This window comes from Poecilia formosa, unplaced genomic scaffold (assembly GCF_000485575.1).
Source record: "Poecilia formosa unplaced genomic scaffold, Poecilia_formosa-5.1.2 Scaffold17, whole genome shotgun sequence".
In the NCBI taxonomy this organism is placed as follows: Eukaryota; Metazoa; Chordata; class Actinopteri; order Cyprinodontiformes; family Poeciliidae; genus Poecilia; species Poecilia formosa.
This window is the reverse complement of record NW_006799956.1, coordinates 773495-800210: the sequence shown is the minus strand read 5'-3', so window position 1 is coordinate 800210 and position 26716 is coordinate 773495. Positions and strand designations below refer to the sequence as shown.

The 26716-nt window shown below is 41.2% G+C and overlaps 1 protein-coding gene and 2 long non-coding RNA genes across 3 annotated transcripts in view; 1 reads left to right on the top strand and 2 right to left on the bottom strand.

The window, feature by feature from the left end:
• The window catches only part of LOC103134540 (A disintegrin and metalloproteinase with thrombospondin motifs 20), a 96884-nt gene extending 70665 nt beyond the window's left edge, over window positions 1-26219 (top strand). Inside the window, exons 28-39 of the mRNA XM_016668768.1 lie at window positions 95-271; window positions 14568-14735; window positions 18315-18488; window positions 18740-18910; window positions 19624-19827; window positions 19931-20060; window positions 21150-21244; window positions 21317-21411; window positions 21488-21621; window positions 23153-23244; window positions 24517-24621; window positions 24865-26219. Coding sequence (XP_016524254.1) covers window positions 95-271; window positions 14568-14735; window positions 18315-18488; window positions 18740-18910; window positions 19624-19827; window positions 19931-20060; window positions 21150-21244; window positions 21317-21411; window positions 21488-21621; window positions 23153-23244; window positions 24517-24621; window positions 24865-24954 — 1635 coding nt within the window. The 3' untranslated portion in view covers window positions 24955-26219. The remainder of the gene's footprint in view (window positions 1-94; window positions 272-14567; window positions 14736-18314; window positions 18489-18739; window positions 18911-19623; window positions 19828-19930; window positions 20061-21149; window positions 21245-21316; window positions 21412-21487; window positions 21622-23152; window positions 23245-24516; window positions 24622-24864) is intronic.
• The window catches only part of LOC107835643 (uncharacterized), a 120954-nt gene that overhangs the window by 58441 nt on the left and 35797 nt on the right, over window positions 1-26716 (bottom strand). The window lies entirely within an intron of this gene.
• On the bottom strand, window positions 9832-14555 carry LOC103134437 (uncharacterized). The gene is made up of 3 exons (XR_475829.2): window positions 12479-14555; window positions 11607-11661; window positions 9832-10553 (listed from the first exon to the last, which is right to left on the bottom strand). It is a non-coding gene; the product is annotated as an uncharacterized LOC103134437 (long non-coding RNA).

Here is a 26716-nt window from a genome sequence, read left to right as displayed (position 1 = left end):
GAGAAAAGTAAAGCTGGCGCGTCACGTCTGCGGTCCCAACTAGCCAGAGCAGCACCAGAAGCTTGACGCATTTCCTCCGCCGTTTCCCCCTCAGTGCACCCAGACTTGTGGTGGAGGGAGGAAGACTCGCCTGGTGGTGTGTCAAAGGCCCAGCGGTCAGAGACTCAACGACTACAACTGCGACGTCCTGGACAAGCCGCACGACGTGGAGCAGTGCAACCTCCAGTCCTGCCCGGGCGCCGCGTCCTGGCATCGCCGACCGTGGAAGCCGGTACGATAGTACTAATTTCACCTCCAACATTTACTTTCCTCAATTAGGGGGAGGCGGGGAGGGGGGGAGAGGGATGCATCACTGTGAAAAAGAGAGAGATCGTGTGTTACGATAATGGCTCCAGGCGGGAAACTGTAGGAGTTCCTGAAGTAAATGCCGGGTATCGAGCTTCACTGTTTACTAGCCGACTTCAGCCCACCCAGATGGGCCCCTCAGTGGCATGGTGCTGATTAGAATGCAAAAAAAAAAAAAAAAACAGAAAAAGAAAGCATGCAGCAACAATGCTGCTCCACCTAGAGCGTCATTAAAAACACATGGAAACCATTTTGGACTCTAGGCTTCAAATTAAAACCTGTAAATCAGGACAGTGCTGTCCAGCAGTGCCTTAGATTTATGGAGGGAAGTATTTATTTCATATATTAGGCGTGAAGAAAATAATCCCTGCTGTCTTCACCCTGTATCTGCAGTACACAAGTGTATATTTGTGTATAAGAGTTAATATTATGGCCTTTATTGAACAGCAACAAAGGCCTCTCAGTGTATTTTGTGTATGTATCGTTGTACAGTTTGATTTTATTTTTCCAAGTAGCTGTTTTTTTTTTTGTTTTAATATTTTACTGGTGCTCCTGGTCAGAACCTCTCCCGTCCCGCGATGGGCAAATACAGTTTGTACAAAGGAACGTAGTTTTCATTCCTGTTTTTCATTGCGCTTGTATTCAAACTGAATTTTAAAAAAAACAAAAAACGCTTCATCTCCGTTTGAAGGTCTGGAAAATGTCCAAGTCGTCAAGCAGTTTGAAAAAAAAAAAAGGTTGAAATGCCGTCCTAGAAATAAGAGTTAAACAGAATAAAGTGCAATTAAATGTAGTGTTATTTGACAGTGAGCGTCATAAGGAAAGGCTTATTTTTCTATAATATCAAGACGTTCTGTTTGGTTAGTGAAGCCTTTCCAGTCTGCCTCTGCACTTATCGTTGCAACCCACTATAAAAATGTATAAAACTCATGGAATGCATGAAGTTTTACTGGAGTAGCATAATGTAACACTGAATAACAGAGAAAATTCCACATAAGTGTTGCATGATGAGGGAAAAAAAATCAACATCTTAATAAATAATTGGCTTTTTTTCCTCCTAATATTTTACTAGGGTGTATGACTCTCCATTGCCCCCAGAATTGTTTTTTCTGCATTACATTTTCGCATATTTTCCCTCGAGTTGACTTGTGCCCTGTTGCAGAGGGAGCAGGTCACGGCTCAACAACACGTCTTAGAGGATATTCTGGATTTATCTTGTTTATCTTAAGGTTCGTCTTTGTGGTTGAGTCCATCAAACCAAACCCTCAGGTGATGCACAGAGTCAGCCTGTGACACCACCCGTCTCTTTTAGCCAAGTTCAGTGAAGCACAAGCGGACAATATGTTGGTTTCTCAAACTGGGATGATTAATGTCTGTATCATGAAAGCAGCCATGCAGCATAACGATCGGAATAATATTAAGAGATGGTTTATTTGTACAAAATTTACCTTCCATCCAAGGCCATCTCAGTCTTCAGACCAAGATTGTTTAGAAAACATGTTGGGTGAGTTGAAGAGAGTGAAAGAGAGAACTGGGCCTCTGGACGATGTAGAGAAACTGTGCAGAGACGAGAGTTTAAAGGTTACGCCTTCTCTGTTTGCTTCAGTCTTGTGAAATGAGTAGCAGAAGACTAAGAGGTGATATAAAAAGAAGAAAGTATTAGTATTAAAATCAAGTATTTAAATAAAGTAAAAGAAAATACAAATATGAATAAATGAGTAACTGAATAAATATGCTAAAATTAAAAGTAATTTTTTTCAGAGTGAAATCATGCTACTCCAATAAAAAAAAAAACTTTAAAGCTGCAGTAGGGAACTTTTATTAAAATATGCGTTTAAATATTTGTTAAAACTTTCACTATGTCCTGAGAGTAGAATAAGACAGATGATGTGCTTCTTAGCGGTGTCGATCATGATGGTGTACGAGCTGCTGCTCATAACCTCCGTCCACACAAAGCTTAAAGCCATTCAAGCTCAAGATTGCCAATTTGTTGCAGTTGTGCCAATGGCATAGAAACGACCTAACGCTGCAGAAAAGCGATCTGTCGGTGGTCATGTTATCGAAACGTCAAGATTCTCTCAGGACTCTCTGCTGCAGCCTTAAGGTTTGTCACACATGTGGCTCCATGCTGTAATTTCTCCATCCCATCAAGTCAAAAAAAAACAACAAAAAAAACGGATCTTCCTAAAATAAGTCAACTTTTGCCTGGGATCTCAGCTAATCATGTCGGCTCTGCACTTCAGAACCAACACCTGCTTCACTTTTGCAAATGAGTGGAATTTGATACGAACATTAGCAGCTTCTGTGTGCTTCTTTAAATAGAATAGTGAAATGTTCTGGGTATTGTTAAGTATTATCAGGTTTCAAGTTTTAAAAGAAGTATTTATTTCATTACATGGGGTGCTATTGACCGCAAATTCAAACGTCGGCACACAGATGCTTTTCCGGTCGTCCATTGTCGTTTTTGTCTTTCTGCGTATGGCCAGTTTTCTTTTCTTTTCTTTTTGTTTGTTTTGTCCTGAAGGATTTTTGTTCCAAAATAAACCATATATAAATATGTACGTATTTATTTCTTTACAACAGATTATTAATTGTTGCAGCTGTAATATTTTTTTTCCAGTTCAGACTGAACACTTGACTAAAGTTACTCTCCATTTTTAAAACATCAGTTTGTTGGTGCTGGCTCACGTCTCCGGTCTTAACTGCTATTTGTTCTTACTCGGGTCACAACGAAGGCGTTACGACTTTAGAAACATACGTTGTCCTGATTAACACGTCCATGCAGTCGTCACGAGTGGCAATAATGAATGTCATAATTCTTGGCTTTTACTATTTTATGTGAACCATTAGTTTTTCAGAGTAATAATAACTTGAACAACATGGAACGTCAAGGTTTTTTTTTATTTGTTTTTTTTTTTTTAAACAAGAGCTGGGTATGTCTCTGTGTTGTCCTGCGATGGATTTGTTTGCAGCGATTCAAATTTTACACCACCGTGGATAGAAGAGAGAAGATAGGAGAAATTGGCATCCTTTTTTCCTGAAAAATAAAATAAGACAGCTAAATATTTTTTTATAAGAAACATTTACAGTCAAATAGTTAGCAGTTTTGTCAACAAGACACTAAGACGGTACCAACTATCGAGCACAATGGTGGTAGCTAAGTGAACAATTACCTCCAAAGTCTTTAACTTCACCTCAGTTTAAAGGATATACAAATATAAATAAATTCTAAAAAAAAAAAAATAAAGAAAACACAGATTTTGTATGTTGTCGTGACATGAAACCATTAAAAAAAAATTAAAAGCTAAAAAAAAAATATCATATTCATATCAATAAACAGTGGATGAAAACTGACTGCGCCTGTAAGACAGAGCAGATGGTCTTAGTGGGTTGTAAAGAAAAAAAAAAAGCACAAAGAGCATTCAGATATTCAGCTTTAACGCTCAGAAATGACGTTGAACTGGCTGTCATGGTAACACGAGAGTTCGCCATTAGAACCGACTACTCAATCTGAAACGATGCAGATGTGTGGGAATGTTCGCTTGAGGGAGGCGATTTCTGAACTAAGATCAAACTCAAACAAACTAACCTGTGATGATGTTTTCAGAATAAACGCTCGAGTTTAATTTACAGTCCTACAAATGAATAACCTTCCGCAGGCAGACATAGGCTGTTTTATCTGAGATGATCTCACCAGATCTGGGGTCATTTCTGTAGAGGATACATAGGTAACTCCCCTTCTTAGTGCTCCTTATTGTTATTGTGTATGTGTGTGAGTGTGTGTGTGTGTGTGTTAGTGAGTATGTTCACTAAAACCGAGCCATGGTGCTATGGTGGTTTCACTCCCACAGCCATTTTTTTTTCTTTTTCTTCTCTACTTGTGGTCCAAAAACAAAATGAATCAAGTCTACGTTATTGTTATTATTATAATAATTATTTTGTATTGTTTCGGTTCGTTGTTGTTGTTTTTTTTGTTTGTTTTGCTATTTATTTCATTCACATGCAAAATACTTAGGTTATGCTGAGCATTTTATGTAAAAACTATTAAAGAGACGTAAATGTAACATTTGTGTCGTTTCTTAACGTTATCCCTATAAGCGAAATAAAATCTGCCTTTGAAAATACTTTTTTTTTTTTTTTTTACAAAATTCTCTGATCTCTAAAAAAACCTCAGTAAGCACATAAAACTTGGCAAAACTTCAAGGATGTGAATTGCAAGCAAATAAAAACAAGACACAGCACCACACAGGAAGTCAAATCTTTAAATATGAGCAGTTTATTGTTTTTGGCAGGGTAGACATTTTTAAGACATGCAGCTGGATTTGAATGTGCTTTTTGATAGGGTGCATGCAAAAGATTTTTTTTTATAATTAAGGGACTAGTCATTTAAAGTACGTCTTGTGATTTAGACCCCTGCTGTGTAAAAGGAAGTGATTGATGCACCAATCAATCAGTCAGCGATTCAAATCGGCCTTCATTGGCCCTGATCAGTCATTAGCAGATCACATTGTGAAAATTCAGGGGTTTTTTAATGCTATTCACTAATCGCCTCAAATCTAGAAATCTGAACCAAATAAACATATTATCCAACATTGTTCACTATGATAAGAGTTTAATAGAAGTCAGACAAAGATTAGGAACATATGACTTTGGATACATTCAGATAATGTCATAATTTCTTCTCTTTTCTGTCATTTAAACTCTATAAAGAACACACTTCTTTTTATTTTACACGTCACAGAGTAATCAGCTAAAAACCAAATCATCTGGTCACAGCACAAGCTAAACCAGGCGTCGGCCTGGAAACTCCTGATTGGCGCATCTCCTTTTGTCTTCATTTAATGTGTTTCACCACTTTGTTTCACAGTTTGCCTAGAGAAAGCAGACCCAGGCAAACATTGGCGCTGGGTGGCACATCTGCTTACCATTGCCGTAATAGAGGTCTCAGTAATGCATTTGGCTCCAGACTGCAGAAGTTCACTTTATTTACTGTAGCAGTAATTGAGATGAATTCGTTTTGGCAAAGGGTTGCACAGCTGAGAAAACCCCCTAATCACACAATGCAGACACTGGGACTGAAGAGGTAATATTGAATAATAATCAAATCATAATTAGCCCTTTTAGTTATCACAACACAATTCGAATTCCTCATAAAACATCTGGGAACAACCAGTTATTGCAAGATGCTAATACAGATGGCTTTTATTACAACGTAAGATAGATTTTCAGTAATTAAACTCGTTTTGCTCAATACATTAATTTTAGTTATTTGTACAGACAAACAAATCAATAACTAAAGACTAATGTGGGCTTTGAGTTTTTGAGAAAAAGGCCAAATATGGTAAATTATGGTTTCTTATTAAGGCCTGTTGCATCAATCTTGCAGCCAGATCTTGTTTGTAATTATATTGTAAAAGTTGTTTATCATATAATAAACAACTTTTATTGTTGTTTATTATACAATAAATAAACATTATTCATATTGTGAATAATGTCCCTCATTCACAATATGAGGGACATTATTGTGAATGTCCCTCATATTCCTAGTTATCCCTAAATGTCAAATTCTCTCTCTCTCTCTCTCTCCCTCTCTCTTTTTATCCTTCTCTCTTTCTCTAAATCTCCATATATTAACAAAAATGTGTCAGGAGATCATAATTGTTCCATATGGAAATGATGAGAAGACACCAAGGAATAATCAGATTTATTGCAGACATTTCACAAAAAACAGACACATTTTGAATTCATTTGTCAGAGTTTTGGTTATAAAATATATACTGAGGCTATTTACCTTAAGAAAATCTGGTTCTACTGAAAATCTGGTTCATCGTACCGATATTAACAGGCACCACTTTAGTTATTTATTCCTTCTTATAAGCAAAAACACGCCACTTCCTGTTAAATATATGCTTTCCGTGGGGCGGAGGCGTGGCAGCAGAGCGCCTGCAAGCTAATCACAGCACTTCAAATCAAAACCACATGGACGCGTCGACATTCCTTGCTCCAGCCGAGGAGCAATGAGCATGAACACTCCTCAAACCTGCCACCTTGGGGTCAGTTGTTTGTGACATCATGGGTCTGGCGTTTCCTGTCAGTCGAGCTTGAGCAACCAAATTAGTAGATGAAAGGTTCTCCCTGGTCCTCTCAAGCACAAGGTTCTCGTCACAGCCTTGACTTGAACGTGCGTTGGGAGATGATTTTACGCTGTGGCCCCTTAGGGTGAAAGCAAAGTGGTGGTTTGGCCAAAAGATTACGGCAAACCTTGACAAACCTTGGAGGCAGAAAACCAGGTCAGCATTTCCAAATTCTGCATGTTTCTACACAAACGCAGGTTAAAACCTCAAAAGCTTAGGGCGGGGTTACCAATTGAAGTCTTGCTCTTGCTCACTCTTTTGCAGTCTCAATGAAATACAGGCTTGTCTCGACACATTATATGAAATAGAGTATTTTGCTTTTTGGGGAGGGGGGGGAAGAAGCTTCTGACGTCTCTGTATGTAATCAGAATACCAAATCTAAAGATTCAAGGTATCTGCACATTAGGCTGCTTTAAGTCAGGACTTGAAGTAAATGTTAAGGACACTAGGCAGAAAAAAAAACATATGTACCTTTTACAAATTCACACAAAATGGAGATTTCAATGCACAGAATTTCTTTAAATTCCCCTAATTTTTTCCAACAAATAATATCCTAAATACCATGTCTCATAATTTATTAGAGATTGCATAAAAAAATTCAGTGTAAGGCCGGCGCTCCGGCTGACCTTCCACCAGGACAACCACTCTAAACAAATAGCCAGAGCTTCAATAAAATCAAATACATATGCTGGAATGGCCCAGTCAAAGTCCACATGTAAATCAAAATGGAAAATCTCTGACAAGACTCGGAAAGTAAGCTCTCCATCTGATCTGACTGAGCTGGAGCTATCTTTCAAAAACTATGATAAAACAAAAAACATCTGTTTGTCACTGTGCAGCTGCAAATTCAGCAAAAGATGATTTGAAAAAGTATTGCCTTGGGATGACTTACCACATAAGACCAGCACACTTTACATTTTTTTATTTGCAAAAGATTTTGAAAACACTGTGTGAGACACTGCAGATTTTATTAATAGCTTTCTGCGCTAACGGTCAATCCCTGAACATACCACTAGGAGAAATTAAGGAGAGGAAGAGAGGAGCCTATGTCGTACGGAGGAGTAAATGTTTTCTTGAGGGTGATCAGGAGCAGATGCAGTGAGACGAAAGGAGAAGTGACGGGGTACCAAGGTCTGGAAGCGTTTAGTTTGGGGTATCCCAGGTCTACTGAATGACAGAGGGCATGGCCTTGCCTTGACACAGGCAGAAAGCATCTGCTTTGCTCCAATCCATTGTGGTAGCTATTTGAAATTGTTTATATCTGCATCATACTTGTACAATTTTGCCTAAAATACTGGGTCACCCCTCTAAATCAATTAAGATTTTCCAGTCCCTTTTATGGCTGCATGTGTACAATCCAGCATCTCAATGTGCAGACCACTTTTCCAAACATTTGTGTAAGAACGGGTCATTCTCAAGGGTCCAACAAATCAAAATGAGCAATGTAGGATGCTACATGGACAATAAGTTCTGCACTACTAAACATTTGACAGCCACTTAGTGGTAAGCTAAGTAAAGTAGCAAAGCAGGGACACCACTGACTAACATGCACGTTGTGCAGAAGCCAGCAGCTGTTCAGATTATCTCCAGAGCAGATTGAGTGTTAAACTCATGGACTGGGTTTCCATGGCTGAGAATTTCAAATCTGGGCCTTGTAACGCCAAGTGCCACTACGCAGCGGTATGAACCAGGCACCCACTGGACTCTAGAGCAGTAGACATTTTCTCTGGACTGACAAATGAAGACTGCCTGCCTGGCAATCTAGTGAATGAGTCTGAATCGTGGTGAAGAACAGATTGTCAAGTGTGAACGATGACGGAAGAATGATTGTGGTGAGGGTTTTTTGTTTTTTTTTGGACTTGACCCACATTCTAGTAGAACTTCTAACGATGCAGTATACAAAGATATTTTTGACCATTTAGTACTCACTATTATACGGGGACAGTTTGGGATGGTCCCTTCCCGTTTCAGCCGGACTGCACACCAGCGTGACGCAGTCTGGAGCGGGTGAGTTGGACTGACAGAACACCTTAGGGATGAATGAGGGCACAGACTGAAAGTATTCTGATTACCTGAAGCTGTTCTATCTACAAATACTGGATCATCTCAGTGTCACATATATGAGACTACAGGTTTCTGATGGGGCCTCATTCTCTTTGGACCTCTCAACGGCATCAAGCTGATGGAGTAAAATGAGATGCAGCTGATATCCTTCCTAATGGGGAAGACAATGACAGATTGAGTGTTGAACTTCCTGTCAGCAAACAGGGATGTAATAATCCTAAAACCGACGATGTGTCAGATCTTCTAAAGATGTCAGCATGTTTTCCATTAGAAGTTTAACTAATACGTGACCATACTGTTTGACCTTTACGTGCTGTGCTGTCCATGTCAGTCAGCTACCTCTCAGTTTCTGCTACCACGTCGTCAACGTCACCAGACCACTGGTTCAAGGATGTGTGTCGAACATTTCCTCATTCAGCGTGTTCAGTTTCAATACACTGAAATACATTTAATAAGGTGCTATTTGTCACATCTCTGACCTTTGTGGTGCTTTTTCTCATCTCACAGGGGCTAAAAAGGGACAAAGAATACGATTAGTAAGCAGACATTGTGGAACAATGAGTCTTTTTAAGGAGAAAACAAAGGCGTAAAGAGTTGGGTTATTGTAAAAAAACAAAAACCAAAACAATGTGATTTGATGACTGTTAAGATTCAGACTCGAAACTCAAGGTCAAGATCCGTCTCTTGCTAGAGCGCTTCAGACTTCTTCATGCAAAGCTGCAGATGGCTGGCAGCCATGTAGATTAGAAATGCAGCAATGTAACGTCGAGCTGAAGAGGGAAATACTTGATCTGTTTCAGACATTTACTGGAAAATCTTATACCTGGTCTTCACTGTGGATTTTTTATTTTTTTTTTAGCTTAAACATATTTTATTTTCATTATAATATATATATGTCATATATTACAATATATATTATGTTATATTCATTTGTTATTTAATCGGTTAATCAATATTTTTGCAACTATATTTTATGTTGTGCTTGTTTACCAAAAGTTAAACGTGTCTAGCCATATGCCTATGCAAGATTCTTTCACGATAACGGTGATGACTTTAAATAAAAATACCAGACCGTTTTCACACCGAGATTTTTAAACAAACTACGTTTTTTTTTTTTTTTTTTTTTTTTTATTGAAAAAAAAAATACAAATACTTCTCCTGCTACTAAAAATAATTGATTTTTAAAAATATTTTATAATGTTTTGGTATAACATAAGAATAACTCATTTGTTCGCTTTTCAATTTGAAACAAATTGTGGTTTTAAATAACATATTGAGTTTTTTTTTTATTGAAAAAAAAAATACAAATACTTCTACTGCTACTAAAATTAATTGATTTTTAAAAATATTTTATAATGTTTTGGTATAACATAAGAATAACTCATTTGTTCGCTTTTCAATTTGAAACAAATTGTGGTTTTAAAGTGCATATTGTGCATAATAAATATCTTTATGCTGCTTTGTGTTTTGTACAGTAAAGTGTAAGAGGCATGCACGTACAACCAGAGAAAATACTAGTCATGCAAATTTCTTGGGCATCTCATTGAAATCACTTTAAACTATAGGAAACTAATGCAAATCTGCATTGCTTTCAAACTGTACCTTTTTATATAATTGCCTAAACCTGGCTTTTGCTTTTACTTACCTCTTTCCAGAGAAGAAAAAAGGGGAGGAAAAATGTGTTCTGTCTATTTCCGGCTGGCAGATTTGTACTTACAGGCACCGAGTCCAGAACAGGCTGTTTAGCGTCAACCCGGCTGAAGTTTGTTGTATTTACAGTTAACAGTCTGCTAAATAGAAAGAAACAGGAAGTTATTATTTCATGTCATCATCTGCGTTCATAATTAGGAGAACGACTTTGCACATCACAACTATGTGAAAGACAGCACGGTGTTACTCCGGGTCGTTTTTCTGCAGAACAGAACCGATCCACGGCTCTTGAAATCCCTCTGCTCCCACCGCCGTCGGTGACGGCGTGTGTCGTTTGGACTCCGGTCCTTCAAAACCTTCCTGTAAAAACAAAACCACGAACAGCAGGAAGTTGTGTGAATGTTCAGAGTTTGTATTCTCCGCATCTGAGAACACACGTACAAAGATCGGACGCCGCGTTAAAGTACATCCTGCTCCCAGATGTCTCGTTTGTACGCAGACTAGTGTGTTACAGTTGACTTGTAACATTCCACATACAAAATACTGTATGCAACAACAATCAGCCATGGGCAAACCTCCAGACTTCCCCTCCTGCAGTCTGTGCAAGTTTACTCTTGCTCTGAGTTCCCTTTAAGAGCCTGTGTACAGTTACCATATGCTTGGTATTAACGTCCTCTTGCATTGAGAGCGTGCCGCAGTGTGACTGGAATTTGACCTTAGCCTGTGTTGCAGGCAGGTTTGTGTAACAGTATAATAGGAAAACCGAGTTTTACTTTTATTCTTAAAACATAAACTGATTGTTGATTTTACATTTAAAAAAAACTTAAAAAAAAAAACTCAGTTGTTAGCGGAGTTCTTAAACAGCAGTCTCCTTGTGTTTTATCTTAGTAATGTAGAGGCTTGTTTAACTCTTGAGATTTCCGAAATGCTGCCAACATTTCCCGATTCTGCATGTTTTAAGACGGAAATAGGTTAAAAACTCAAAAAGTGAGGACGTGGTTCCTCTGCTAGTCTCTGTTTAGCTGTTCTGTTACGTATCGAAGTCTTGCTCTCGCTCCCTCTCTTGCAGACTCAATGAATTTCGGGCATGTCTCGGCACATTGTACAAAACGGAGCAAACACAAATCCCTCTGTTCTTCCTCTACTTTCATGTCAAACATCTCACTCTGACTGATGCTAGCTAACTCATCAGCTTAGTTTTCTTTTCACAATAATAACTTTCGCACCTCGTCGTTTTGTTGACATTATAACTTGGTAGAACTTAATGTGGTGCATTTAAAAGACTTTATTTTTCAAATTTTGGTCAACACAGTCCCAGTTCTTTCCTCAATCTGTTGGAGTATCTGTGAGGTTCTGCGCAGACAAAGCTGCAGCCTAGATGTTTCTCAGATAGAATCTGTCAGCTGAGCTTACCTGTGGTGAGTTATGCAGTGGGTGGGGTTCACTCGGGGTTTTCCAGCTACCATTTCTAGACAAAGACATTTGAAGCACACAAAAAGTGTGAGTACCTCTAAATCTCAAGTAACATTTCCTATGTTAAATGGTTTCAAACATCTGTTTTCAAAAACTCTTCAGGGCTTTTTTTTTTTTTTCTATCTTTTAGCACTCAATTATGCCATTTGCCCCAGATTTGCATGAGTAAAACTGCTTTCAAGCCGTTAACTAGAATAATTATGAGCTTTAAAAAGAAGCCGCATTGACTTTCTCTCTGGAACATTTGTTCCAGCTTAAGAAAAAAAAAAAAAGGAGGGTTGGGGAAAAGAATAAAACTTGTTTCACACAAGTTGTTTTGCTTGGCTGGATTCCGATTGCGGCTGAGTCCTTCCACTTTAAAGTAATCCACATTATGCCCAGATGAGACTCGTTGGATTATACAAGACTTATCCCGCCTGATCATGTGAAATTAATGGCTGTGGCGACATGGGAGGGCAAATCTGCCTCGGGAGAGTTTAATTTCCCGTGTGACTTGTTGAGTTATGTGTTTTGCTCTCCGCTCGGTCTCGCTGAACATGACAAATCTTCTAAATCTTTCCGACCCTCATCGGAGCGACACATTGCAAGAATGCGACACACACACACACACACACACACACACACACACACACACACACACACAAAAAACAACATAACTCTAGCATTATTTCTTCACAGGCTCCAGATTTCATGAGAATTGTCCTGGGCTCTAATATTACTTTAAGATCCAAATATGGATTCTAAAGTCCAGATTTACAAAGTTCAGGGGAACATAATTCTTAAAATAAAGGCAGCAGCTTGTCTTGACCTACCTGTAGAGCCAGCTGTGGATCTTCAGGTCCCAGAGTCCTTGTCCTCGTTGAGGCTCTCGGAGATTCAAGCTGTCCTCCAGTCCCAGGGGCCTCGCCCGTTCTCTCTCTCCCTCTCTCTCTCTCTCCAGCTTTTTCCAGTCACCAGCCCTGATTAACTAATGGCTGACAGATGAGGCTGGCAGGTTTGCGGGAGGAGCACGTCTCCATAAAGTTGCTTTTTTTTTTTTCCCCCCACCGTTCGACTGCAGATACAGCTCAGCTGGGGGAAGCGTAGCCTGTATGGCTGTGGATTTTCTTTCTTCCTCCCTCCTGCTTTCTGCTGTAGTGAGGTGGGGCTAGACCCCCACACCCCACGCAACCACCCCCAACCCCCACCTCTTCTCAGCCCCAGACCGTCCACCCCACCTCCAGCGTGTCTCTTCTCCGCCGAGGAAGTTTTGCTATCATCCATGAGTAAACGTGCAGCGGGTATCTGCGGCGCTGAAGGGGCCAGTCACCCAGGCTTTGAGGACCCTGTGTTTAAAATGCCTCTGTAATTACAGCGTGCGGGGTTGCGTGTTTGTGCAGCGTTTGCCGCCGCCCGCAGCGACAAGAAAAGGCAGAAGGCGGCTTTGTTGGAAAGGGCACTCTGACCTCTATCCGTTTTTCAAGATTAGGGAAGCACCAAAGTCTCATACCGAGAGGTCATCGTCGTATATCACAGCCGCCCGTCGTTACGCAATCCTTCTGAGGTCGTAATTAGTGTTACAATGAAACATTATGCTGTTTATCTGGACTGGAAATTATGCATCTTGTGTATTTTATTCCAGCTCTCCCTTTTTGTGGTGGCTAGACAAGTAGGGGGTGGAAGGGGGGAGGCTCACTCATCAGGCAGAAATTGGCGTCCTAATTACCGCACGGCCACATGGGAACCGAAATCTCTTGAAAAACTTTGTCAGCCGTTTTTTTTTTTTTTTCCAGAGCTGTCATCAGGGTGTCTGGTTTTTATTCATTATGTTTTCTCCTTTTGGGGTGCTTATTACTACCAGATGATTGTCTCGAAGAGTCTGTATGGATCCTTTCCTCTCGTTCGCAGCAGCTCTCTAAGTAACTCCTCTGCTTACAGGTTAAGCAGCTAACCTCAGTGTGAGAGATGTTTGTCAAGAGCCTTTGAGGAAAAGGTTGATGATGTCTTTATTTCATTAAAGAGAAAACACAACAGTCTGTCTCTGGATACGTAAAATTGTTGTGATTTGTGATCAAAATGACAAATGAGGTCAAAAATGCTACAAAAACAGAAGTCAACAAGATAAAGACAAAACAATGTTTGCCAAGGTATGATTTTCTTTCTTTTCTTTCTTTTTTTTTCAGAAAATCAAAACGGGAAATAACAAAAATCAACTAATCTTATAAGAAACATGTCTTGTGCAGAACCTGGGCTGAAATGTCACTCAGTGAGGAAGAGGTCATTACTCGAAAAAAAAAAAAAAAAAAAAATTTAAGAAGCCAAGTCACTGTTTGCAAAAGCACTCTTGGACAAAGTTTTATTTTTGGAGACATTTTCTGTAATTTGATGAAGAAAAAATGGTGAAATCTTTTGCTAATATGACCATAGTTATATGTGGAGGTAATAAGGAGAAGCTAACAAGCCTGAGAAAATCCCGACTGTTAGCTTTGGGGAGTGGGCAGCATCATGACGTTTTGGTGTTTTGCTGCAGGAACACTGGTGAACTTCATAAAATGTTTCGCCTCATAAGGAAAGAACAACATGTCAAGCTATAAAAGCAACTTCTTAAAGACGGCAGCCAGGAAGTTAAAAGCTTGGACTCGAAGAACAATGACCAAATTAGGTCTCCACGACAACAGAGTCGATGTTTTCGAGCGGCCACCGGACAGCTTTGATCTCAGAAGGAGAGCAGCTGACTCGCCTGACTCGACTCCACCGGTACAGTCAGGACAAACGGACCAAAAGGGCAGTGGAGGACACCCGAACGTTTTGACCCAAGTCATAATTTAAAAAGCAATCGAGCCAAATACTAGGAAAACACATTCAAACTTCTACATTCTCTGTTATCACTGACATGCTTTTTTTTTTTTCGTCTCTTCTCAGTGTTCGGTGAGCTGTGGCCGCGGCACCAAGCAGCGGGAGATAGCCTGTGTTTTCCAGAACCAAACCCAAATAAAGGATGCGTACTGCGGCCATCTGCCCCGGCCGCGAGCGCAGAAGGCCTGCCGCGCTCGAGGATGCCCCGCGTGGAAAGCCAACAGGTGGCGGCAGGTACGTTTGCTCTCCTTGCTGCTCCACGACCCGCGACGATATGAATATCATGTCCGGTCCGGCCGCCGGCGCTGCTGCAGCCGCAAAACGGAGCGGAAACCCTCCTGGAGGCTGCAGATGTGGAGCACGCAGAGAGCATCTGTCTAATCTCAGCTCAGTTTATTTCTGTTCAAGAGTAATGTGTCTTTTTTTTTTCTTTTTTCTTTTTTTCCCTCCCTCCCCAAGCGTCACCCAAACACTCCCGGCTTGAGTTGCAAAACTGTTTACACGGCGCATGTGAGGTTTTCACTTCAGGTTTATTAGTCTGACAAAACGTTAGAAGTCGTTCTGTAATCAGGCTTCAGGCGGGGCGGGCTCCTCTTTGAATCCGATTTGTGTCGGAAAACACACTCGCGTTCTGTCACACACACACACACACCGTCTTAATAAAGCCTGATCAACTCGGAGGTCCAGGTGTGGCAGACGCAGCCGAGTGAGACCGCTCGAATCGGCTTAGACGAGATGTTAGGAACGGCATACGTGACGGCAAGTGTTTACACGAGCTGGGCTTTTTTCACATTTTCTCACAAGATTTTCTGGTAGTAGGCCAACGCAATGGAGAACATTATAGTCAGCTGGAAGAAAAACTATACATGGTTTCACGTTTTTTTAATGGAATTTTTTTTATTATTTTATTTTTTGCTGTATTTACTGCAAGTTTGTGTGATATTTCTCCACTAACTTTTCACAGCTAAACACTAAATTTCTTGCTCTTTATACTTAAAAAAAAAAGACTAAACAAAGGTTCAAACCTATCGTATATTAAATGTCTGTAAATGTCAATTCTCAGTTGTGTACAATACTGAATATTGATGCCTTCACCACTTTCCACATTTTTGTTTCTGAAAACCACGTCTTTTTTCCTTCCACCTCTGAATTATGCGTCGGGTTGGACTGTCACATAAAATCCCAATGCTCTGAAGTTTGTCACAAAAGGTCAGAAGTCTGAATCAGTTTTCCGAGGCTGTGTGTTAGTACGTGTCACTTCTGAGAGAGCAAAGGCTGACTGTAGGCGCAGGTAGAAAGAAAATGAGATTTTCCAAAAAGACTTTTGTTTTTCCACATTTCTTTTTTTTTTTTTTTTTTTTTGAACACGCCTCGGCTAAAGGAAACATTTCAAGATAGAAAATCGGCGTGGATAAACCTGACCTCTGGACTCCTGCCCCTCCTCAGGCTTTACGCACATCTTCCTCCCCTCTCACTTTTGCTCCCACTGATGTCTGGAAGCAATCATCCCTGCCCCCCCACCACCATCCCCAACATACCAACAGTTACCATGAAATCCTCATCTGGCCCCAAAAGGCATGTTTTATATCTTAATATTCATGCATATGACAACTCTGAAACCACAGCGCCCAGTGGGACTCATTCCATAGCTACATACCAACTTTATGTCATTCTGACAGAAGGCATGTAGTAAAATGCTTAAAAAGAATCTGGGATACACATTAGGATTTTTGATGCTCGTCTTTTATTATTTGTGAAATGGTTAGTGTAAAAACATTTAAAGAACGTGAATCCCATAACCGACTCACACGAAGCCTGTTTTCCGATTCTTGCAAAAGACTTTCCACTTCATTTGGTGTTTCTCTCTTTTCTGTCCTACGATTCTGCTGACATAATTTGTTATACTTGGAGTTAAAGGAGCAGTCTGACTGTAAAGGTGCTGCGGTGGTGGGGCGTTACCACCGAGGCCTCAGCACTTGAGATCCTGTGTTTAGACTAACATAAAATATATTAGTGAAGTGAAAGGATGGTGAAATTAATAATAATAATAATAATAATAATAATAATAATAATAATAAAAACTTGCATTTTTATTCTGCTTCCCTGAGCCAATACTTGCTAAGATCGTTTTTTTTCTTTTATTCTTGGCGGCAGTTTTTTTTTTGCAATTTGTGCACAGGGAGCCACCAAAGATGACATTTATGTTGTCTTTAAAAATATTTATGAAAACAAAAATTGCATAGGCTTTCCCATCCCTTGGCATGACGAGCCTCTTTGATTCATATTTATTAGAAGCATTTGCTAATGAGGAAATTTCCAAAGTTAACTCTGTATTTTAGTTAGGGGTAACATATTTAAGGGGGCTGGATAGTAACAGATTACATACTTTTCCTTTATAAAAGCTACTTCTCGTATCGATTCTTCTTCCCACCTGTAAACCATGTTCTGTTGCTCTATCTCATACTGTAAAATACATTAAATGCTTTGCTCATGGCTCAATTTAAAAAGTTTAAGGGAAATTAATGCTTTTGCAAGGCACTGCCTACTTAGATACAAGATTTATCCAATCTTAGCTACTGTACAAGAACTGAGATAAACTCTGAAGAGGTCAAATCAGAGACTGTTGACGCTCCAGATAAGGACTGATATTTATTAACCTAAACATACGTTGTTGTACTAAGAAGCTACATTATGCAGCAAAATACAATTTGTAATTTCTGCTAGCTGACCTTAAATGCTACGCAGCTCTTTTCTTATTTAAGCAGCAGCATGCTATGCAGTTTTGTGTTTCCCTCCTTTGAAAGAAACATAGTAACTATCTTAACCTGTCAGCAGAGAATAAAGGCCTTTCAACAGACGGTTCTGTTTTCACGCTTTATATGTTTTGTTTTTTTTTGTTGTTTTTTTTTCCAAAAGGTGTTTTTGATTTCAAGGTCAGATTTCTTAAAGAGCTTCTTACGTTTTTACCCTAAAACATAACCTTTCACATCCCACCGCGCACTTTGCAACGATAACTTACAGTTGCAGAATAAAACGGATCAACACAAATGGATCTAAAGGTTCCTGGTAATTTGATCCAGCTGCGTAATTTTCAGATTTTCAGGCGGTACGTATCTGATGAGCTTACAAAGGAATCGGCTCGATCAGCTCAGGCTTCACAGAATGCTTCCTCACGGCGTGAAGGTACGCTCGACGGACGACATCAAAGAGACTGCCGAGATAGACGCTCGTCTGATCGCAGATAAGGGCGTTCAGCGGGAAGACTGAACAAAGCTTTGTGGAAAAGTTCAACTCTGTGAACTTTCTGAAAGACGAGGAGAACGCGCTTTCGCAGCTGCGGCAAAATGTGAGAGTGGATTCAGTCGCATGTGAATTTTTGCCAATTGTCTGAGTAGAATAAACGATAATTACAAAGCCTTGCGTTAGTATTGAGCGCTGTTTGGCCACATTACACATCTATAATGCATTTCAGGAAACTGAGGTGGTCAGTCTGGAGGCTCGCCCACATTGCGGTCATTACATCTCCACTCCCTTGCCTCCATATGTTGTTCTCTTTTTAGGCTAACTAATTCAATCTTGAATTCAGCAACCAGCGCTGGAAGGTTGCAAACCTTTTTCCGACAGACCTAACTGAGGTCCAGGCGGGAAAACTAAACGATACGGAAACACGCCGATGCGAGTAACAAGTTGATCTGTCTGACTTGAGATCGGAGGTTTTCATTGAGCGTTTTAGTTAGCAGTTCGCAGAATCATAAACGATGCTTGTTCTGAAAACTGACAGGGTTTCTGCTCCGTTTTGCGTTTCGTTTATAGTGCTCCGTCACCTGTGGGTCTGGAGTTCAGCAGCGAGATGTTTACTGCAGGCTCAAAGGTTCGGGACGAGTCAGAGAAGACCTCTGTAGTCCTCACCTACGTCCTCCTACAGTCCAGGTGTGCCAGACAGCAGAGTGCACACGTTACACCTGGGTGGCGAGTGAATGGGAACAGGTGAGTGGAGTTTCTTTTTCTTACCCAGTTGATTTTTCGATTATCTGCACAGTCTCCTAAACGTACAGACAGAACCTTAATTTTCCATCAAGGTTTTATGGGATAGACCAATAAGAATGAACAAAGAATTATGCAGCTCAGCCACATTGGATGGCAAACATGGATGACTTTTTGCTGCGTAGTTTTAAATAAAGTCAGTTTTGTGTTTGCAATCAATAAAACGGCGCACGTTTCACCGTCTCGACTTGCAGTGCAACGCAACATGTGGGGAAGGGATGAAGAGCAGGAAGGTGAGATGCGTCGGCCCGGGCCTCACACCTGCCCACGACGACCGCTGTGGACCGTCCACCAGGCCTCCATCTCTCCACCACTGCAGAGAGGAGCCCTGTCTTTACACGTGGACAACAGGGGAGTGGTCACAGGTGGGAATGAAAACTGACGGCCGTTTCTTAAAGCCTGTGCAGTTTCAGTTCTTGCTGTCAAAATTAGGGATTTGCTGAATTTATTTACTTTTTTTACGTTTGTGTTAAAACGGTCCCTTAGGTATGAGGCAGACAATCTGTGAAAACTATGGAGCTCCTCTGCCTCCTCCCTGTGGTCCCACCGCCATCTACAGACGCACACTAGAGGAGGAGGAGTACTAGCTGTTAATCACGATCGTGTACGTGCTGCTCATGGCTCTGTGCTATGCGTTCCTGATAGTTCCCCACACCTACTAGCCTCTCTTGAATGCTAAGGCTAATTAGCATGGCCACCGATGAATAGCAGAGAAACAGTTTTCCTGTAACGGTAAGTTGTTTCTCCTCCGTCAGCACATGTAGCAGCGTGTACACGAGGTGATTTGCAGCGCCAAGACCTTCCTCCTGACTCTGATTTTTTTTTTTTTTTTTTACAGCTTATCTGTCTCATCTAAAACTTTCTTGACACAGTGACAGTTTTAACAAATACTTAAAAAACCCATATTGTTTATGATGGTTACATAGTACAGCTGTTGTTTTGGTATTTGTCCACCCAAAACCGTGAGATAACTCCTAAAACATTTGATCTCAGACTGAATCCAGACCCATAAAAGGCTCATGTAAAGGAGCGCTGGCTCTTTCCTGTCGTCATGTTGTCATGTATTTGTGTTTCCCAGTGCTCCGCCAGCTGTGGCGTCGGCTACCAGCAGCGTTTTGTCTCCTGCTCTTTGATGCCCTCCTCTTCGCACTCCCAGCGTTTCCACGCTCAGCCGTCCTCCGCAGGCAAAATCTGCCCTCAGCCTCACCCTCCTGCCACTCAGCCATGCCTCCTCACCGAGTGCCCTCACAGCTCCTACTGGAAAGTCGGCCCTTGGACCGAGGTGAAGCACAGAACATTAAGCGGCCAAAGAAAATCAGTCCCACTTGTTCCAAATTATCCAAAGATGTTGTCCCTTTTCTTCCCGTTTTGGGTCTGTGTCCCAGTGTTCGCTGACCTGTGGGGCAGGAGTGATGGAGCGCAGGGTGGAGTGTGTGACCTCCAAGGGGCAAATGTCTAAACACTGCCGTCCATCAGACAGACCCGAATCGCAAGCTGCGTGTCAAGAGAGACAATGTGAGCTTCCCACTTTCAATTCGTAATAGTGTTGAATTTCTGCAGCTCCTCCAGAGTTACCAGAGGATGATTAAGAAGGAGGCCTTTGCTCAATCTGTTAGCTTAGACGGATGGCCATGTTTTGTAAGGTTTGCAGCTATGTCACCGTTAAACGACGGTGGTCTGTGAAGTCTCCAAAGCTCGGGATGGTTTTTTTTATACCCTAACCTGCTTCAAACAACTTTGTCTTCCATTTTCCTTTGTCTTCAGGATTCAGTTTGTTCTCTAATGTTCTCCAGCAAAACCTCCGAGATTTTATTTAGAGTTAACAAAGTAAACGGGTGTGAATTACAAATGAGCGCCTCAGTTTTCAGATTTTTACTTGTTAGAACTTTGTAAACTCGTGCATCGGTTTTGTTTAGCTTTGTGCTGCTGCTCTTCAGTTTGCAAAAAATACACAAGTCAGTTTTATGTATTCTAACCCAACTGCACTGACAGGGTTGTGTTAAAAGTCAATGCTCTCTCCCCCTTTCCTTTCCTAAAGATTGAATTTGGCTGTTTCTTATTTGACTGAACCATCTTGTTCTCCTTTCCGAATGTCTTCACTGCCTACGTGGAAGTTTTCGTGGGACGGGATTAAATCTAGTGTGCTGTGTGTACCGAGCAAATCCGTACCTGATTGTGTTTACAGAAATCCAACCACGCTTCTCTTCGGTGCATTAGGCAGAACGGCGAGCCCCGCTTAAAGCCTCCCGAAGTGATAATTTAGCGAAACGACAAACAGCGAGTCAGCAGTTTTCTATCAAAATGCCTTGCGGGGGGACTCTGAGCGCCCACCAGGGCGGCTGTAATTGTGCCGTGCCAAAGTTTGCAGGTTAGCTTAATCGCGTTCCACACGTCTCAGCAACGGCACGCTGGGCCAGTCGCCTCCAACCGGGCCGCTGCCAAGTCCGGCGCCGGCAAAACTAGAATGATATGCTCGGGTGACGGCCAGTTTTGTGGTCATGCTTTAAGTAGAATCAACTAATCAGCTCGATATGGGCTCTCCAGCAGAGACAAAAAAAAGGAGCCACAAGTCACAATCTTTTTTTTTAACAACTCCTCCCTCAGGCCAGGCGTTCACTTCTTGCCGAGACATTCAGCTGAACCAGGGCGTGAGGATGGATGGGGAATACTACCTGAAGGTGAAGTTTCGGACTCTGCAGGTGCGTCTTTTGCCGACAGAAATCCTCCTGCGCACGTCGCGGCTCCCGGTCTCACGATCCGTTTGGTTTTAGATCTACTGTGCCGAGATGCAGACGGATTTCCCGAAGGAGTACGTGACGCTGCGCAGCGGTCAGACAGACAACTACTCTGAGGTGTACGGCCACAGGTTTGTGACGTAGCTACGAGCTTTAAGATCCGGTTTTACGGAGCTGACCCTAACGCCTTTCGCCCTCCCCAAACAGGTTGATCAGCCCCTTCGAGTGTCCGTACAACGGCAGTCGCACGCAGGACTGTGACTGCAGAAACGACTATTTGGCAGCAGGGTACACGCTCTTCCACAAAGTTCGCCTGGACCTGAACTCCCTTCGGATAATGAGTTCGTAATTACTGTGTGACTGCCATACACCGTCTGCCGTAACGAGACCACACATCGCTGTTGGTTTAAACTCTTGCACACCTCATCCCAGAGTGCCAATAAGGTCCAAAGGCCTCACACACTCTGTCTGCTGAAAATAATAACAATAATAATAATAATAAAATAAAATATCTTGAACTTGCAGCATCCACATCACAAGGCTTCTACCGTACAAACATGTGAGCAGGGAGGATCAAGGAATGCATGTGTGCCTGTACAATATGTGAGCTCTCACTCCGGTACTCCCAACTGGACCATCATCAAAGACTTTTTCATATTTTCAAGCAGCCAATCGCACACTCACACACACACACACACACACACATATCTTCCTCCTCTAAATTTTTACTGTCAGCTTCAACTGTTGGTACGCCTTTGATTAAAGGATGAGGATTAACACAGGATGTACGTGTTTGTCTTTTCGTTTTTTGCTCACGTACCCTTTAAGGAGGAGACTGGAGTAGCTTCAGGTTGCTTTGTCCCGTCTGCGTCCTTGACACCATGTTCCCACCTTTTTCTTTTCTTTTCTTTTTTTTTTTTGTGCATGGTACTCATTTGGCTTTAAGGTGGCTCGAATCAGATCTGAGGCAGGAAAATGAGTTCAAGATGAGGGAGGCGGGGGTTTGAAGAGGCGCTAATTGAGTGTGACTTGCATATCAGCACAACTTTATGGTGATATAGAAAGTACGAAAGAATGGCAGGAGGAAAAACAAGCCGAGTTGATTGAAGAAGGAGTCGAGATTAAAACAAACTGGTTTAATGGAAACAGTGTGGTTCCTGTATTGGAAAACTGTGGAAAAGCAGCTTCTTCCGGACTTTCCGGTGCTGTTTTCCATGACCCATGTTCCAAATTTGAAAAATCAAATTCTCTTGATCATACTTATTTAATGATTCGTTTTTTTTCATATTATGTCCCCCATTCCCCCTTCTACATCAAGTGTTGACAATCTCACGGTTTCTACAAAACAGTTTCACTATTCAGTCATCAATGCGACTCACGTGATGAAATAAATACAAGAAAGCACAGAATATCTGTGCACTCCCATGGTACACAATGACAATATGTTACACGTTTGATATTTCGAGATTGGGAATGTCAAAATTTCTAACTGAAATTATGTGGGAATCCTGAAATAATGACTGTTTTTCTACTTAGACATTTTATGCAAAGGTGTTTGTCTTCCTATTCTGATGAAAATTGAAAAAAGACTTAAGAAACATAACATAAAAAAAAACAACCAGTTCACAGAATTGTGATGCATTTTTAATTTCTCTGACCTCTCCAGACACAGCCTTCCAGCTTCACTTTACGAACTGCTGAGTGGAAAAATCTCTTACATGGAGCAAACACATCTGGCAAAGTGACATCAGTTATCTGTGTGGTTTTTTCTTTTGTTTCTTTTTTTTCTTTCCTCCCAGCAGATGCTTACAGTCTGTTCACTTCGACTGTTGCACAGTTTCACTCAAGATTTCTGTCTTTTCTGTTCACCAGTCACAGACCTCCGGTTTTCCCAGACTATTCATGGCCGGCCTGTGCCGTTTGCTACAGCAGGAGATTGTTACAGTGCAGCCAAGTGCCCACAGGTTGGTCAAGTTATGCCTCATGGAAATGATGTTGTGTGCAGAGGGGGGGGGGGGAAACCCCACCTGCCTCCTTACTGATTACATCTGATTTTACATTTTTGTCACATTTCATTGTCTCAGATCATCAAGCCTATTATAAGGTCAGAAAAAGATAACCTAAGTAAATGCAACAAGCAGTTTTCAAGTGGTTATTTGAAAAGCAGTCCTAACCAATCAGACCCAGTCAAAAAAAAAAAAGAAAAGCCTTCATTGTTAGATCATTAAATAACTGATTGGCTGCATTTTTGTTTATTTTCCACAACCCACACTTGGAACTGATTACTTTCAGGCCTACAGAATTAAGAAAATGATTCAAATCTGTCAATCTGAAATGCTTACAAAGATATTTCTAAGGTTTTGGGATTCCATCGAACCACAGCTGTTATCCACAAACATAGGAAATATGGAACAGGGGGAGCCTTCGTTAGGGACGAGCTGATTACTCCGATAGAGCACGGAGAATATCTAAAGCATCGTTTCCCTCGTCTGCCTTAGCACAGGTCAGAGTTCATAAAATAAAAAGAGGAGATGAGGCAGTAATGACAAACCCTCTGTTGGCTGAAAAGAACACAGATATTAAGAAATATCTGTGGACTTTGTGAAAATATCCTGAGAACTAGCAAGGCAGAACTGGCATCCCGTTCCATCTGGTGTGAAACCCACACAGCTTCAACACGCTGACGGTCAAACACGGTGGTGGCAGCGTCGGGGGCCCGGCGCCGCTTTGCTGCTTCAGCACCAGGACGACCTGCTGTCATCGACGGAACCGTGAATTCTGTTCTCCACCAAAACAAACACTTCAGATCTCAAGTCTGTGCAGCAAAAACAATGATGCAGGACAGACCAGCAGGTCTGCCTGTGAAATCTTCAAAAACAGAGAGAAGGTTTTTGGAGTGGCCTTGTAAAAGTTCAGATCTCTGAGGTTGAGAAGTCGTACTGTTCATATTTAAAAACGATCCAGTGTGGCTGAATCCCTCCGTAGTGATGTGAAAGACTCATTGCTGGTTATCGCAAATGCTTGATGGTAGTTGTTGCTGAGGGACAGTGCCTGGTTGCTTTGGGTAGATTTTCCTTTTAAAAAAGAAAGTCCTCATTTATAAACTGCCATTACTTAGGATAGATTCGTGAGACATGTTTTTTGTTTTTTTTTGATAATCAGAAACATTCACATGGTTTTCATGCATTCCCCTCCACATGATATTTTACGTGAAACAGCTTCTCTGTGCTTTTTAGGGCCAATTTAGTATCAACCTGATTGGAACGGGCCTTAAAGTGGCTGCAAACACCAAGTGGACATCTCAAGGGAACTACGTTTCGGTTAAAGTCCACAGATCTGAGGTAAGAGCTTTCATGCGACATCTGATGTTGGTTTTTTCCAAGTACTCCCTTGTCGTCACTTTTGCTACCCAAGTCACATTTTTGAGTTACGGGAATGAAATTCCATTGTGCCTTGTTTCTCTTTTAAGCATCATGTTATTTCAGTCTGCTGGTGAACCCACTGTTATTTATAAACTGTTCATTTTTGCACAGAACGCTGCCCTTTTGCCCACTTTCTGCTCTCTCATTCATTTCCATGCGTAGGACGGAACGAGAATTTACGGCCGCTGCGGCGGTTTCTGTGGGAAGTGCATTCCCCACGCTCATCACGGTCTTCTCCTCCAAGTTCACTGAGAGCCGAGTCGAAAACAAATCTCTAAATTCAACTCTGATGACAGTGGGCCAGGAACACACAATAAGAGTCATTTGTTGGATCCAGTCGTCGGCCGCGAGCACGGAGGAGGGGCGTCAGCTGTGACATCTCCGGTCCCCAGACGGCAGCTAACGGATACACTAATGCTGCATGCCGTCACTTCCTTAAAACTGAAGACGAGCCAGCTTTATTTGCTTGCCAGCCATTTTGCTGTGGCACTTTCTTGTGGTTTGGAAATGTATTTACCGATGTCATTATATTACCAAGGGAGTCGGGTTTGTAGCAGGGTGCAAGAACTAGAAACAGAAGGAAAACGGCTTCGTGTTCTTTTCAAGTTAAATGTTTTCATCTTAAAACAGTCTTTTCTGAATTTAACTTCTGTTCCTCCTGGCAAACACGTTGCAGGAAGCGTTATGCACTAAAATATTAAGAAATGAATGGTTCTCTTACTGTAACCACTTTGAGAAAATGTAAAACCATTGTAACTATTATCCATATGTAACTGGAGACGGTAAATCTCTAGACTTTTTCAAAGTAACTAAGTACTGACGGTGTTCCTGACCTGCCTCGCATCAGAGGTCAAAGTTTAGGGGAACATTTTTTTGAAGAACTTTACATTTTGATTGCAATGCTACCTGTGTGTCCCTGCTACAGCCTGTGATCTGTCTTTATTATCATTGGTACTGCTGGTAAAAATGTGTAAGAAAAAAAAAACAGATTAGGATTTAAGAACAAAACAGAGTCCCAGTCCAGCTAAAATGATTAAAATAAGTGCCACGAATACATCATTGGAAACTCTGCAGCTGTAAACACACTCAATACATTTAACCAGTGTCACATTTCGGACACTGCAGTCTCTAACATTTGATTTCCTTTTCTTTTGCGTGGACACAAACTTGATCAAAGTTTCTCCAGGACAGCTCATACATTCTGCTTCAACACATGCTGATCTGACAGAGAGTCACCTAAAACACACACAGCTTCATCTCTGTCTCTCAAGATTTGCCTGACTTGACAGATACATCTAGAGTCTTCAAGCTTTGCTGATACAGTAAGCTAACATTAGCATATTTATTTTGATATGGCTTGTTGATAATTCAGCTTTTAACCCGAGTGCAGGTTCTTTTCAGTGTTCATCCATTTTTAGGTCATCCTTGGCCATAACTATGTCTGTCTATGTTTATATTGGGGTGTTGGTCACAGAGTCGCCAGTGATTGGACACCACCTACTTTCAAACCACTTGTTTCGAACTCTTGTCAGGAAACCGTAACATTTTGTCATTTCAGGACAAATGTGAAAATCGTCACGTCTTCACAACATGTGGACGTTTCTGAATCTTACTGTATTTTTTGATTACAGCAATATTTTGGTTAGATTCAACCAAATTTAGCTTTATGGTGACAAACAGTGTGAAACTATGAAGGAATATGGAGAAGTACTCAAACCTGTTAAATATGGCGGAGAGTCTGTAATGATGTTCGCCTTTTTCCACCCAGCGCCTTGGAAATAGCTTAAATAATTAAATTAAATGTTAAAGCAGACACAAAACTGACTTTATTCTATGTCTGTCTCAGTCACCAGATCTAAATCCTGCAGATGACCCATAAGAGGGGAACCCTGGACTCTGATGAGTTTATTCAAAGAGGCCAGAGGTCCTTCTCTCTGTGTGCTCCTCCTAAAAGGCCTAAAGATTATGCCCTGATAACAAAAGATGATTTATTCACGTCTTTACCTTTGGTTGC